Raw genomic sequence first — 12544 nt, 5'->3', positions numbered from 1 at the left:
AAACAATACAAAACTTGAATTGTGTGGAGATGGAGGAGCAATCTAAATTTCCTCATTGGAAATTAATTATGTTAGACTTGCATGCATATATCTTGAATTAGTCACTATCAATTAGAAAGGAGAACATTATATTCTAAACAATAAAGCCGTTAATCTGAGGAGAATACAGAGGACACACAGAAGTAAACAAATAATTCAAACTAATTAACATTTGCTCATGGAATGAGTAGTTTTATGGCTAATAAGTAAGGTTCAAATAACAAATGCTTAATTGATTGCTTTCCCTTTTTATTGCATTTGTCACCCACTATTAGTGGTAACTTGATAAGTCCTAGAGCAGCAACCAAAACCAGCAGATCCTGAGCGTGTTAGCTACAGAATGAATGAAAGCCTAAAAGCCTGTCTTAAGACACAGTACATTAACTTTTCCTACAAAAAATTATCATGTTTTAGACAATTGGCAAACAAGAAAGTGGGGGAGAAAACAAACAAACAAATCTCATTGCAAACTTCTCACCAAATTGGGGAGTTGAAGAGTTAGCAGCGAAACTGCGGAGCCTTTAATCTCTGAATACCAGGCTGACTGAAGGAAGTTACTCACTGTTTTCCTCCCATTTGCTTAACCACTGATGTAACACCAATTTTCACTGGCAAGACAGCTATGTATTTCTGGTTTAGGTGGGTCACCATGCTCTGACTTACCAGGGTGGCCTCTATCGGCTTCTTCAGTGCTGGTCAGAGCAATCTGCACTGCCCACCTCCATTTTCTTTCTCATTATGGCTCAGTGTGGCCTTTTACTGCAAAACAGAATATGCAGACATAAGCCAAATTAGTCAGGGAGTGAAAAGGATGGGGAAAATAAAAAAAAAAAAGAATGTTACTTTAGCAAGTGCCTATATCTCCATCGCTTAAAGAGATATAAAACAACACCTGAAACTCATCCGCCTTACCTTACTCATCTAATTATCCTCCTGCAATGTCTAAGATGAGTTTTCAAGGAATAAGTAGGCTGCAAGCTAAGGTGCTTTGCGAGACCTCGCTCCCTTCTGGAAAGGGATTTTCTGTGCAGGATGCCAGTGTGGCTGCAGGAAAAAGCGGACAAAAGGTTATAATGTGCTTGATGTCGCAAGAGATGAAATGGTAACACAAAGAGTTGGTAAGTAGTGAGAGACAAAACCAAGTTTCGGTGTACTTGGGGGCTGGAGACATTAGAGGTATGCTAAAGCAAATAAACCCAACATTTTATAGGAAAAATGACACAGTAGGTGGTATGGATAAATGTGTGTGAAAGGGAAAGCAGTTTAGAGTAGCATGCCAACTGAAAAGGCAGCACTGGAAGGGCTAGAAAAGGAGCTTCTGTGGCATGAAAAGTTAGTTTTCAGAGACGGGCTTTAGAGAAAGAGGTGGTAGGATTAGTTGGTCACAAACTGGATGCAGGTAACAAGCTGGAGGAGTTGCCTCCTGACTATGGACGAAGAAAAGAGACGACCTAAGCAGTTACAATAGGTGTGAGACTGGAAGAGGTGAATTAGCAGTCAGGGAGCTTTAGCTCATTATTCAAATGAGTATGGACAAACCTAAAGGTGATGCTTACACGGGGACACTGTGTTTTCCCAGGCTGCATAAATATGCATAGAACACTGTCCAGTCACCTTCTGAGTACACCTTGAAATAAGCAGTGTAAATTAAAAGGCGTGTGGTTCCAACGAGGTAATTGCGAAGCTAAATCTGCAGTGACAAGTAATCTGGCGAGATGTGCATTGCAGAATGTTAGTCAGAGCTACTCACGGGGCTAGAAAGCCAACACGGTGCTCTTGACTTTATTTTGAGGTACAACAGGTGTCTGCAGATCTACTGCTGTCACTTGACTGACCTTGCAGGAGAATAAAGGTAACGAAAAACCCTAAGCAGCGGGGAGGGAATTCCTGATCATAGATTCCAACATACAGGTCAAAAGCTATTAAGAATTTTCTCTCTGAGCTATCAAAATTAAAAATCTCATCTCCCTGTAAGTGAATGTCATAGGGAGTATATTGAAATGCACAAAATGAAAAGCATAAGCAAGAGAGGAATTACCTTTCCTAGGCAGCAGACGACTCCACTGGGAAAAAAAAAAAAAAAAAAAAATGAAGCAAATCTATGAGAACAGCCGTGGGAAGAAGAACACATCTTGGTCAGACTGATTTCTCACCCAGACTTCAGAAGGCTGCATAGACTTACCACTGATCTGACAGGGATGCATGATTGCTGCTTCTTACCAAAGCTGAAACTTTTGACTGTCTCTTGCTGAGATGTCATATGATTTAAAAAAAAAAAAAAAAATTCAAAAGCAGCTTCAAATCATCTGAAAGCAGCTTAAAGACCTCATCAGATGCATGTATGCCTAGCCTGCGTTTGAGCAAAGCCTCCTGAGAGCGCAGTCTGAGCTTTGAGAGGGAGCTATTCACTGCCATCTAATGGTAAACTGGAAGAAGAGAAAAATTAGACTGGTTCTCACCCGGTCGGAACGTTTTGGTTATGTAATTACAGTTTGATATAATTAAAGCAGGAGTAGTGAGTATTAACTTCATTTTTGCCTTTTTGGTCATTAGAATGCACTTAATGACCCAGGTGAGGAGTTGCCAAGACCTCGTACAACTGGACTACAAATCTTAAGGACGAGGGCTTTCATGGCCCTTCGTACTGTGTGGCATGGAGGGAATCTGACAACAAGGAGACCCGTGTGACACAAAGTTCCTCTACGGACCAGGGCCGAATGAATCCTGGCAAAAACCTCGGTAAGCACCTGCTTTCCTGACCGAGACACAGTAGTAACCTGACGTACCTTCTAACTCGTACAACTAGAACAGTTGCCCGTGTAGCTGGACTAGGAAATGAAGCAAGTGTGACAGAGGTGATGTCACTGTTTGGGCTTGAGCAATGACGAGACCAATCAAATGCATGATGACTGTTCGTGACACCCAAGTTACGTTTCCTCTGTGACAGGAGAGGGACCTGTTTGAGTGCTACACTACTAACCTTCTGCAAACTGTAAGGCCTGCAGGAAAGAGTGGTGAAGTGAATACTTTCTGGTTTTGTAAGACACCACTATATCATCATATGTGAAGAACATAAAAGACAGAGTGACTTTAGGCAGGTTCTTTACTTTGCTTTTCAATATGAAGATGCAATAAAGATACCAGACTAACCTAGAAAGGCACTGATACTTGTATCTCTGTTTACTAAGGGTAAGTTATCTTCACTCTTAGCAAAGTTAGAGCATGACTTTAATCCTATGTGAGACAAATTCTAAGAGCTCTCAAGAGAACGAGGTATATGGAAAGCTAGTGTTGGTTTTTTGGGTTGCGTTTTTAGTGCGGGGTTTTTCCCCCACAGAGGAGGTAGCATTTCTGCTCAGGGAATCCCCACTGTTCAGACATTCATTTCTGTTCTGACTCACTATGTGCCACTATGAATGTAAGAAAATTACTATTACCAACTTTTTTTTTTCCTCGGTAAGGATGTATGTGTATTTTAAGACATATGGGGGGGAAGTGCTAAAAAGCTAACAGCTATATTCCCAGCTGAAATTGGTCAGAATCTCACAGAAGTGGGCACTGTAACATTCAAAATACATAAAAGATGTTCACAGCTTCCTTCCCAGTGAGGTTTCTAAGGAGGGGAAATAGCTTTGCCAAGGAATTCCTCCATTAAAAAATATCCCTGACATAAAACCCCTCTCATTCAAATGTTTTATGACAAAGTTTATACAGGTGAAAAATTAATCACTTGTAATGTCCGTGCTGATTGCACAGCTGCTGTGCAGCAGTAGCTTCACAGTTACACCACTTGTCGCATCTGCTGATCATTTCCCAAGGGAGGATGGGTCTGTCAGGTGAGGTGACAGGCATTTTCAGGCAGAAATTTAAAGCTGAGGAGCTCTTCCCTCTACCAAAATCACCCTGAACCATGTACTGCTGTTTGCATTAAGGCATGATGTGTTTGCATTTTGTACCTGTTTTGTATGGATACAGAGAATTCCCCAAAAGCTGAGCAATCAGAGCATTCAGAAGCAGCAAGAGTGGTGTGGTTGGTGCACAGCAGAGAGAAAGCTGGGAGAAGGCAGAAGGAGAGAGGGACCTCTCCTAGTTTCTGAGCTCCAAAGTGAAGGGATTATGGATTACCACCAGTAACAGAGCTGTGGAGTAAAAGAGGGAGATGGAAGGCGCAGGAAAGTAACAGAGGTAAGGACAGGGGAAACCCAGGCCACAATGGGATTTGGATTAGATTGTCATGGTGGCCAAGCTTTTCAAATTAATCTGTGGTCAGGAAACTTCAGCATCTGCTGGAGTCGTTTTCCCAGTGAGAGATTTCCACTGCTGTTTTGGACACGTGTGCAGAGCCTGAGGGGCTGAAAACATAGGTTGGCCCTTGGCACCGAGATCCGGGCGGCTTGGTTCTCATAGGGCCAAAATGCTTCAACACGCACTGCAAAGGGAAAATCAGAGGCGTGTAAAATCGAAACGAGACAAAATGTATTAACATAATTACTCCCGAGTGCTTTAACTGTGAGATTTGGAGAGCAGCGTCGGCGGCGAGGGCGGGAGAGCCCTGCCCAGCGGGGCTCGCCGCCGGCCGGCCGGGGGAAGCTGCTGCCGAGACCCACCGCAGGCAGATGCGGGGTCTGCCGCCCTCCACCCCGCCGAGCCAGCGAACGTTGAAACGGCGCACGCTGGAAGAAATAACGATGGGGAAGATGATAACGGGAAGCGGCTCGGGGAGATCTCGGAGGGGCGGCAGACCGGCGGAGGAAGGGGCAGAGGCCGGCGCCGAGGCACAGCGAGCTCCCGCCGGAAACCTCCCGCCGCGGGGCTGAGGAGGGGGTGGCAGGGTGCCCGCTTCGGCCCGCCGCCCTCCCACCTTTCTCCCAGCTCCCCCCCGCCGCCGCTCCTAAACCGGCGGGCACGGGAGGAGGACAAGGGGAGAGGCACCCCCGCCCCCCGCCCTCTCCGTCCCGCCCCGGGGCGCGGAGCCCCGCAGCCGGCCCGCCGGGCCCAAGCCCCGGCAGAGGGCGCCGAGCCCGGGCTGAAGCGGCTCCGCCTCCGGGCTGCGGGCGGCGGCGTGGGGACGGCAGCGGCAGGCCCGGGCCCGAGGCGCCCGCAGGACCCAGGTAACGGCGTCGCGGCCCGCAGCGCCCCGAGCCTCGCCGGGCCTCCCCTCCGGCAGCGGCGGGCTTCGCCGCGGCTTCAGGGTCCCGGGGCTGGGGAGCTGCGGCGGCTGGCGCGGCCACCCCGGGGGCGGGCGTCGGCCAGGCCTGCTCGCCGCGGCCTCCGCCGGGGCAGCGCCCGGAGAAGCCGGGGCTCTCCGCGCTCTCCGACCCGCGGAGGGCCCACCACCGAGTGGCCTAACGGCGGGTCAAGGACCGGCCTCGGGGCAGGGAGAAGCTGTGCGGGCCCCCGCCGCGAAAGCTGGCGTTGTGTTGGCTGTATGCTTTTGAACGGGCTCCCAGCCTTCGGCAGCGTCCGGCCTTGTGTCCCCCCGAGCGGGCGGGTGTGGGTGGATCTGTGCGCCTTAAGGTTTCCTGAGGGTGAGAGGCCGCCCTTGGTACCTGGGGCGGGCTGCGGCCCTCCTGGCAGGGGCTGTCTCAGGGGCCGCTCGTACCCGCTGGCCACCGGGGAGCAAAGTGAGATGGAGCACTGTAATAAGCAATTATAATTGTTTAAACGTTCAAATGACTGTTCTAGGAATTTGTCAACAAACTGAGGAGAGGCATAAGTCTTATGTGAGGATTGCACCATCCTAAATTTTAAACCAAATGTCATTTATTTTAAGTTCACATATTTAAATACAGCAAAAGCCAAGCAAGGTGTGGTTATTTCTCTTTGGCCAGAAATTGTCTGCGTTGATCAGGGCTTTTCCCCAACCACATTAAAATGCCTTAATCAGATTTTGGCAGGGTTCACTTGCGTGTGGGGAAAACAAACTTCAGTCTCATGAAGAAACACTTGTTTCCACATATATAAGGCCGTAATAAAAGCCAGTGCTCCACCTAGCTAGGAAGGACTGTAAATGAATTTCTAAGAGTGTTGAAAGACATCTGGGGTTTTTTTGGGGGTGTTTCTACCTACTTGTCCCAGGTTAGGGGTGGCTCCAGAAAGGAGCAGTACTGGGGAGCTTGCGCATGAGGCTGTTGTTGCTGCATCGGTCCTGTCGCGCTACACAGAGCAGGGTTATTTCTCTGAGCTCTACCGTGGTGCTAATTCCCATTTGGAGAAGCGGGTTGAATGTTTTGCAGCATTCTGCCACGCAGGAGTGTTTGAGGTCCAAACAGGCACTGAAGTTAAGCAGCTTTCGACATTTCAGATGTAGGGAGGAAAATACCACAGATGTGTTTGGACAGTTAATATTAAACACCAGAAGAGGAATTAGGGAGTATTCTACTGGGGGGTTTAGTGTTTGTTTTTCACCTGGTGTTTTAGCTCTTTGTGATGGTGGACGGTGTATGAGACAAGCGGATCATAAAGCCTGTATAACCCTTGTGCTTTGAGGTGATGCATTGCTTTATGGGGAACTGGATAATGATGGTTTTGTAGTAACTGTTACTCTGTGCCTGGAGAGATCTTTCCATTAGTCAAAGCAGCTATTCGCTTTTACATATGAATGTTTGTTTCATTTTAGGGTATGCTATGACTGGCTTCAGACTCCCCATCGCTACTTTTAGAAAACTGAATGTCTGGTTTGGACTGTGGGAGAAATTCCCCTCTAATAGACTGTATCCCTCTTGGAGGAGAAGCGTGTTCTGTAGCTGTCAAGCAAGCACAGTAAACTACAGAAGATGTTTCAGCTTTTCCCCAGTAAAACTTCATGCACTAAGACTTTCTCCAGAGTATGTCTCAGTACTTTCTCTGCGGAACAAAAGTAACAAAAGCTCTAAAAGGAGCAGACAAACTGTACAGGAAGAAGAGGAAGAAGAGGATGAAGATGAAGACGAGAGAGATTTGGAAGATGAATTTGAAAATGACCCCAACGTAGTAAAAGATTACAAGGATCTTGAAAAAGTAGTGCCGTCTCTTCGGTACGATGTGATCATGAAAGCTGGTCTAGACATTGCAAGAAAGTAAGTATGGAAGAAACGACCTGCTGCTGATGAGAAAGATTTGATTTTTGATACCCTTTTATTGCTGGAATAGCTCGGTATTTGAGTTTCTGGCTGTAGCTGTTTTGACTGTCTAAAAATGTGGCTTGGATGTGTGGGTATTGTTGTTTGTTTCACCTTCCCTCCCTTGAAAGAACCCTGGTTTTGCTTTTTTGCCATCTGCAGTATTTCTAAGACTGCTGAGGAGGCATTTGTTTATCAGTTACTGTGTATTTAAAATGAAGAAAACTCGAAATACTGTACTAAATCCTACAACAAGGTCTAAATTGAGGTTGAGGGTGTAAAATAATGTGCTACTTAATAGCTGTAGAAGTAGGTGATGGTAAGTATGAACCTGACGTACTAGGTCAGTCAGGTAACTCTGCGGTCTGTAAATGTATCACAACGTGTGATCTAACGCAACCTGCAGAAGCCTTGTGTTGCAGTGTGGTTAGAGTGTGGGTATAACTTGGTCACTTAAAAATTGTTACTCTGGCTGGTGCAGGAAAGGGGACGGTGTTTGCTGGGTATTCAGGAGACAGGTCTTTAGAAACAGCTTTTGGCTGCTTGCACATGTGGCACAGAGCAACTATATCCTATTATTTCATTTAATATCTATGAGAGACTTTTTCTTCCAGTTCAAGTCTGTCCTGACCTTAAATAAAGGTGTGCTTTACTGCAAGAATTAGAGCTGTGGAAACGTGCCTTGCACGTGAATGGTGTTCTTGTATATCTGCAAAGAAACAATTGCGTTTGGTCTGTTGCACACTGTAAATGCAATAAAACCTTGTTTTTCTTCAGTAAAGTAGAAGATGCATTCTACAATAATGAACTCAGGCTGAATGGAGAAAAACTATGGAAGAAAAGTAGAACTGTAAGACTTTTTAAAATTTAAATCTTTTAATACAGTACAAGAAAATAACTAAGGCATGACCTCTTCTTCTCCCTCTAAATCGCTCTGCAAAGGCGAATGAATAGCGTTGCTAACAGCACGTCCGGCTTTGCGTGTGCGTGACTGGCGTGACTGTGGTTCCCTGGGTAAGACTTTGTTCCCTAAGGCAGGTGGGAGACTTGGGTTGTTGGAGAGTAAAGCCTAAGGCTGGAAGTTGGGAGAAGGCGGACAGCAGCAAGGGCAGAAGTGGCTGAAGGAAGCGATGGTCGGTGTGAGGTCGATGGAGTAGGAATGATTAAATCTGAGATTCTGGTGGAGCAGGCACACGGTTAAAGAAAAAGAGAAAGTTTGATGATAGGAAGGGGTTGAAACTGGGGTGGCTCAGGAAGGGTTTTTGTACGTGTAACGGAGCGCACAGGAGCGCAGTCAGGAGAAGAGCCGGAAGGGTTGCAGGCCGTACTCTTTCACAGCAGAGCTCACCAGAACGGTGACAAACGTACGTCTGCCCACCCTTTATGTGAGGGTGATCCCAGGTGCTTACTGTCATCAAAGGGCAACAGGAAGAGAAGTTTTCATTCCTGATCCCCTCAAGTGACAGCTAGCTCCCAAGAGGCAGCCTGCTTTTGTGACTTTTGAAAGGAGCACCAGCGGTTGACCAGCACCCTGTTCCTAAACACTTCAGACTGTTTTAAAGGCAGGAGGGAGAGCTTTGGGTTTTGCTGTTTTGTGTCTGCATTGATGCAAAAAGATTGGCAGGGAACACCCTTCAGGAAGAAGACGTACTACATTACACCTTTTTCACAGAGCTAGGCGTCGGTTGTGGAACGGGAAGGGCAAAGCTCTTGGCAGAGAAGGTCATGAGACATTTAATTGCTTACTGCCAGGGCTGTCCTAGAAGTTCATAGCTGGAGGATCTATAATGGGTCTAGTATGGCCTGCCTTTCTCCTCCCCTGCAAGATAAGAATATTTAGTGGAAAGAAAGGAACAAAATTAAAATTGGATATAGACTGCGGGGATTTGTTTTCCCCAGGGAATGTTTCTAATAACTCATCTTCTCTTTCTACTTCCAGGTGAAAGTTGGTGACACACTGGATCTCATAGTAGGTGAAGACAAAGAAACAGGAACTGCTGTAGTTATGCGGGTGGTCTTAAAAAAATTATCTAACAAAACTGAAAGTGAAAAATACAAAGTAATTTTGCGACGTTGGAAAAACTTAAAAGTGCCCAAACAGGATGTACTTAAGTAACAGAGGGTTGCACGTGGCAGCATCAGATTTTTGCAGAAAACTGTATTTGTTGTTAAGTATGAATTTTGGTTAAACAAAATTACAGTACCCTTTTTTAAGGGCTTGTGTCAGGACGTTATCTCCCTCTGCTGTGTACATCAGTGTTCATGCAATAAGCCTGTCACTTGTTGCTGTTAGTTTCGTGTCGTGGTACTGTGGGATAGAGGATCCAACCCTTACGTTTCCAGGCAGTTTCCTTACAGATGTTATAAATAGCGAACCAATAAAGACTAATTTGATCACTGTTTAATGGCTATCCAGTTTTGTTAATCAGAAAGGTTACGTTCTGTGATTAAAGCTGACATCACAACAAGCAGAACCGCTTTCTTAGTTTTATCTCTAGAGCTGTGAAACCGTAATAGGGGTAATAGGGGTGGAAACCCCAGTTGTGTAAAATGGCTTCCTTGTTCGTTACTGGTTTGGTCCGGGTTCACACCACCAACTCCGTCCTCGCGTACACTGCTGCTATGGCAAGGGCACAGAAGGACACTGATTGCAGCTGCGTGTTTCTAAGCAGGAGACTTCACAGTGACAGGGAATGATACTCTGCTCCCGTGGAGAGGGCAGGGCAGTGAGGAGATACCTGGAGCACTGCTGATTTTTACTGTTTAAGTAACGGTGCAGAGGAAAATGAAATCTCACATTTTGTCACAAATTCACTTCAGTGTGGCATTTAAGACAATATTTAATACTTAGGTGGGGTAGAGATCTGAGCAAAGGTCAGACCATACTGTGATGAAAAGCCCATCTATATTGCTACAGGAAAATAACTGTCGCTTAGGACAGGCGTCTCAGGAGTAACCCCTCGCACTTGTAACATTGAACATACGCCTCTTCCCAACACAAGCAAGTTGTTGGATGAGCAGTGGTGCAGACAGAATTTTTACTCTGTTTATGCACGTTTAGGCAGCCACATGCCTAAGGTGTGTGTCTAGGGAAAGCTGGCCAGGAGGAGCAGGTAGCTACTGTTCATCCAGTCCTGGTCTGCTCCCTGCCTAGTCTGGAGCACCCAGAGGGAGGAAGATAGCCCAGAGCAGGCAGCACGAATGTGCTCCAGGACACTTTGGTGCTCCTGAAATCTAAATGGGCAGGCAAGAAACTGTTGCTCACAAAGCAAACCTGGTGCCCTGGTTACGCATTGGGCTGTTGGGTACATATAAAAGCTCTGGTAAAGTAATGTCTACATTGAGCCTGTACCTGGGGCTAAACTGTAACAGTTTTTCCATCACCCGACTACCCCTCACCAGCCAGGGAGAGGAATCAGGGAAAAAAGAGAGCAGACCTGTGGGTAGAAGGGAAACAGGTTTAATGAAACACCACCAATACCAACAGAGATTGATACAGAGCTATACTTAGCAAAACGAACATCCCATTGTCATAATCGACTGGGGAGCAGCCAGAGGAGGAGCAGGAGGAACCTCAGCAGGAACCCCACAGGAGCCCTCTCTCCTCAGGAAACCTTCCCCCTTTATGATCACCATGACATTACGGTGTGGGCTGCTCCTGCAGCTAACTCGGGTCAGCTGCCCTGGCCAACATGAAGCTGGTAATGGCCTGCCCGGCATGGCTGGGCTGGGATTCTGTCCCAGCCAAACCAGGACAAGTTAAGGACTGGATTTTCACTGAATAAAACATCTCTGAGGCGAGAAGAAGCAATGGTGCTCACCTGGTTAGGAGCACGTGGGAACTAACAGTTGGGCTCAGCTGCCAACAGCCGCTCACTGGTTGTGTTTAAGCAGGCTGTACCTGCTGCTGTCTGTAGCCCCAGAAGTGGTGGCTGCTGAGTGCAGGATGTGAAATAATTCCTGGCTTTCTTCAGGCATAGCTAAAATCTGTGCTGTTTTGGGCTTTTTTGTGATTGTGTGGATGTTTAAAGATGCAGATACATGTCTAGTTAGTTTTAGAGGCATAGTGACCTTTTAAAAAAATGGGTTCTTAAGAGGACGTGATCCTGAAAGCTTTCCTAGGGGATTTTGGTGATCCTTACACTGCAGAAGTGAAGAGATCCAGCATAGCAAGCACGCAGAGGAACATGGCAGGCTGCACTTCCATTGCGGGCATCGTTGTCTCCACTCTAGTGGTTGGAGCTTGCACCAAATGCTATAGAAAATAAAGAGATGAGATGCATCGTTGTTCCTCAGTTCCACTGACTGTTGCTATTCTAAGTGGCTCCCATAATCTACAGGGAGGCTGAGAGAAACAAGTAGAAAGATGTGTTACGAGTAGCATGTCAGTGAGCACCAGCTGCTAGGCAGCAACCGTTTGTCACCTGTCGAGTGCGTATCAGTGTGTACAGTCACGCTGCCTGCCACCTCCAGCAGCAGTAGCCTACACACCAGAGCTTACAGGGCCAGAACGGGACCCCACTCGTAAACCCCAGGAATGCTTTGGGCCTTGGGGATAGCCAAGGTGCAGGCATGAAGAGATTAACTTTCTGAAAGGGTCTGTTCTGTCTAGGTTAAAAACAATAATGATAAAAAGAAGCCAAAACCTGCCTGGCATCCAAGATGGACAGGAAAGTTGCATCCCTGAAAGCCATTGACATAAGAAAGGCCAATGGCAGGGTAATTTCTTGAGTTGGACAGAATATGACTGCAATATTAGGCCAAAAACCTTAGATTTTAACTTCTGGAGAAGCCTATTGGGAAGTAATAATAGATAGTAGATGAGAGCTTGCAATCAAGACCTAGCCCATTCCTAACGATGACAGAAACTTTTTACCAGAGCCTGTAGTGACAGAACTATGGGCACTGGTTTTAAACTGAAAGAGGATAGATTTAGATTGGATATAAGGAAGAAATTTTTTATGATGAAGGTGGTGAGGCACTGGAGCAGGTTGCCCAGAGGGGATGTGGCTGCCCCCTCCCTGGCAGTGTTCAAGGCCAGGCTCATTGGGGCTTGGAGCAACCTGGTCTAGTGGAAGGTGTCCCTGCCCATGGCAGGGGGGGTTGAACTAGGCCCCTTCCAACCCAAACCATTCTGTTATTCTATGACTGGCACCAAAAGCAGGTCTTCGGTGATAGATTAAGGTAGCAACAGGCTTTCATAGGTTTTGAGTGTTGATCCACTAGCGGTATCAGCAAAGTAAAGGAGAAAAAAAGGCAGACTTCCTAAGGAGTCTTGTGATGGGTGAGAGCACCCTCTGTGGATTCAGGATTGAACTGGTTGAAGGGAGAACTGTATCCATTGGCTTCAGAAAAGAAAGATTCAGTCACAGGCAGGGTGATCTCAGAGGTAAACTATGACAGCA

The 12544-nt window shown here is 46.6% G+C and overlaps 1 protein-coding gene across 1 annotated transcript; it reads left to right on the top strand.

Annotated features, from left to right (window-relative positions):
- Nucleotides 1–5114: 5114 nt before the first annotated feature.
- Nucleotides 5115–9544, top strand: MTRES1 (mitochondrial transcription rescue factor 1). The gene is made up of 4 exons (XM_086461325.1): nucleotides 5115–5150; nucleotides 6659–7097; nucleotides 7917–7989; nucleotides 9079–9544. Exons 2-4 carry the CDS (start codon nucleotides 6667–6669, stop codon nucleotides 9253–9255), a joined length of 681 nt encoding a protein of 226 aa, XP_086317451.1. The 5' UTR covers nucleotides 5115–5150; nucleotides 6659–6666; the 3' UTR covers nucleotides 9256–9544.
- Nucleotides 9545–12544: the final 3000 nt, after the last annotated feature.

Source organism: Leptosomus discolor, chromosome 2, assembly GCF_034619465.1.
Source record: "Leptosomus discolor isolate bLepDis1 chromosome 2, bLepDis1.hap2, whole genome shotgun sequence".
In the NCBI taxonomy this organism is placed as follows: Eukaryota; Metazoa; Chordata; class Aves; order Leptosomiformes; family Leptosomidae; genus Leptosomus; species Leptosomus discolor.
This window is presented reverse-complemented; position numbering and strand designations above follow the sequence as displayed.

Bases quoted from the DNA above. Each gene is read 5' to 3' on its own strand.
- MTRES1 (XM_086461325.1), top strand. From the start codon at position 6,667: ATGACTGGCTTCAGACTCCCCATCGCTACTTTTAGAAAACTGAATGTC. The intron at 7,098-7,916 runs GTAAGTATGGAA...GTTTTTCTTCAG, and splicing joins GGTCTAGACATTGCAAGAAA to TAAAGTAGAAGATGCATTCT. The intron at 7,990-9,078 runs GTAAGACTTTTT...TTCTACTTCCAG, and splicing joins TATGGAAGAAAAGTAGAACT to GTGAAAGTTGGTGACACACT.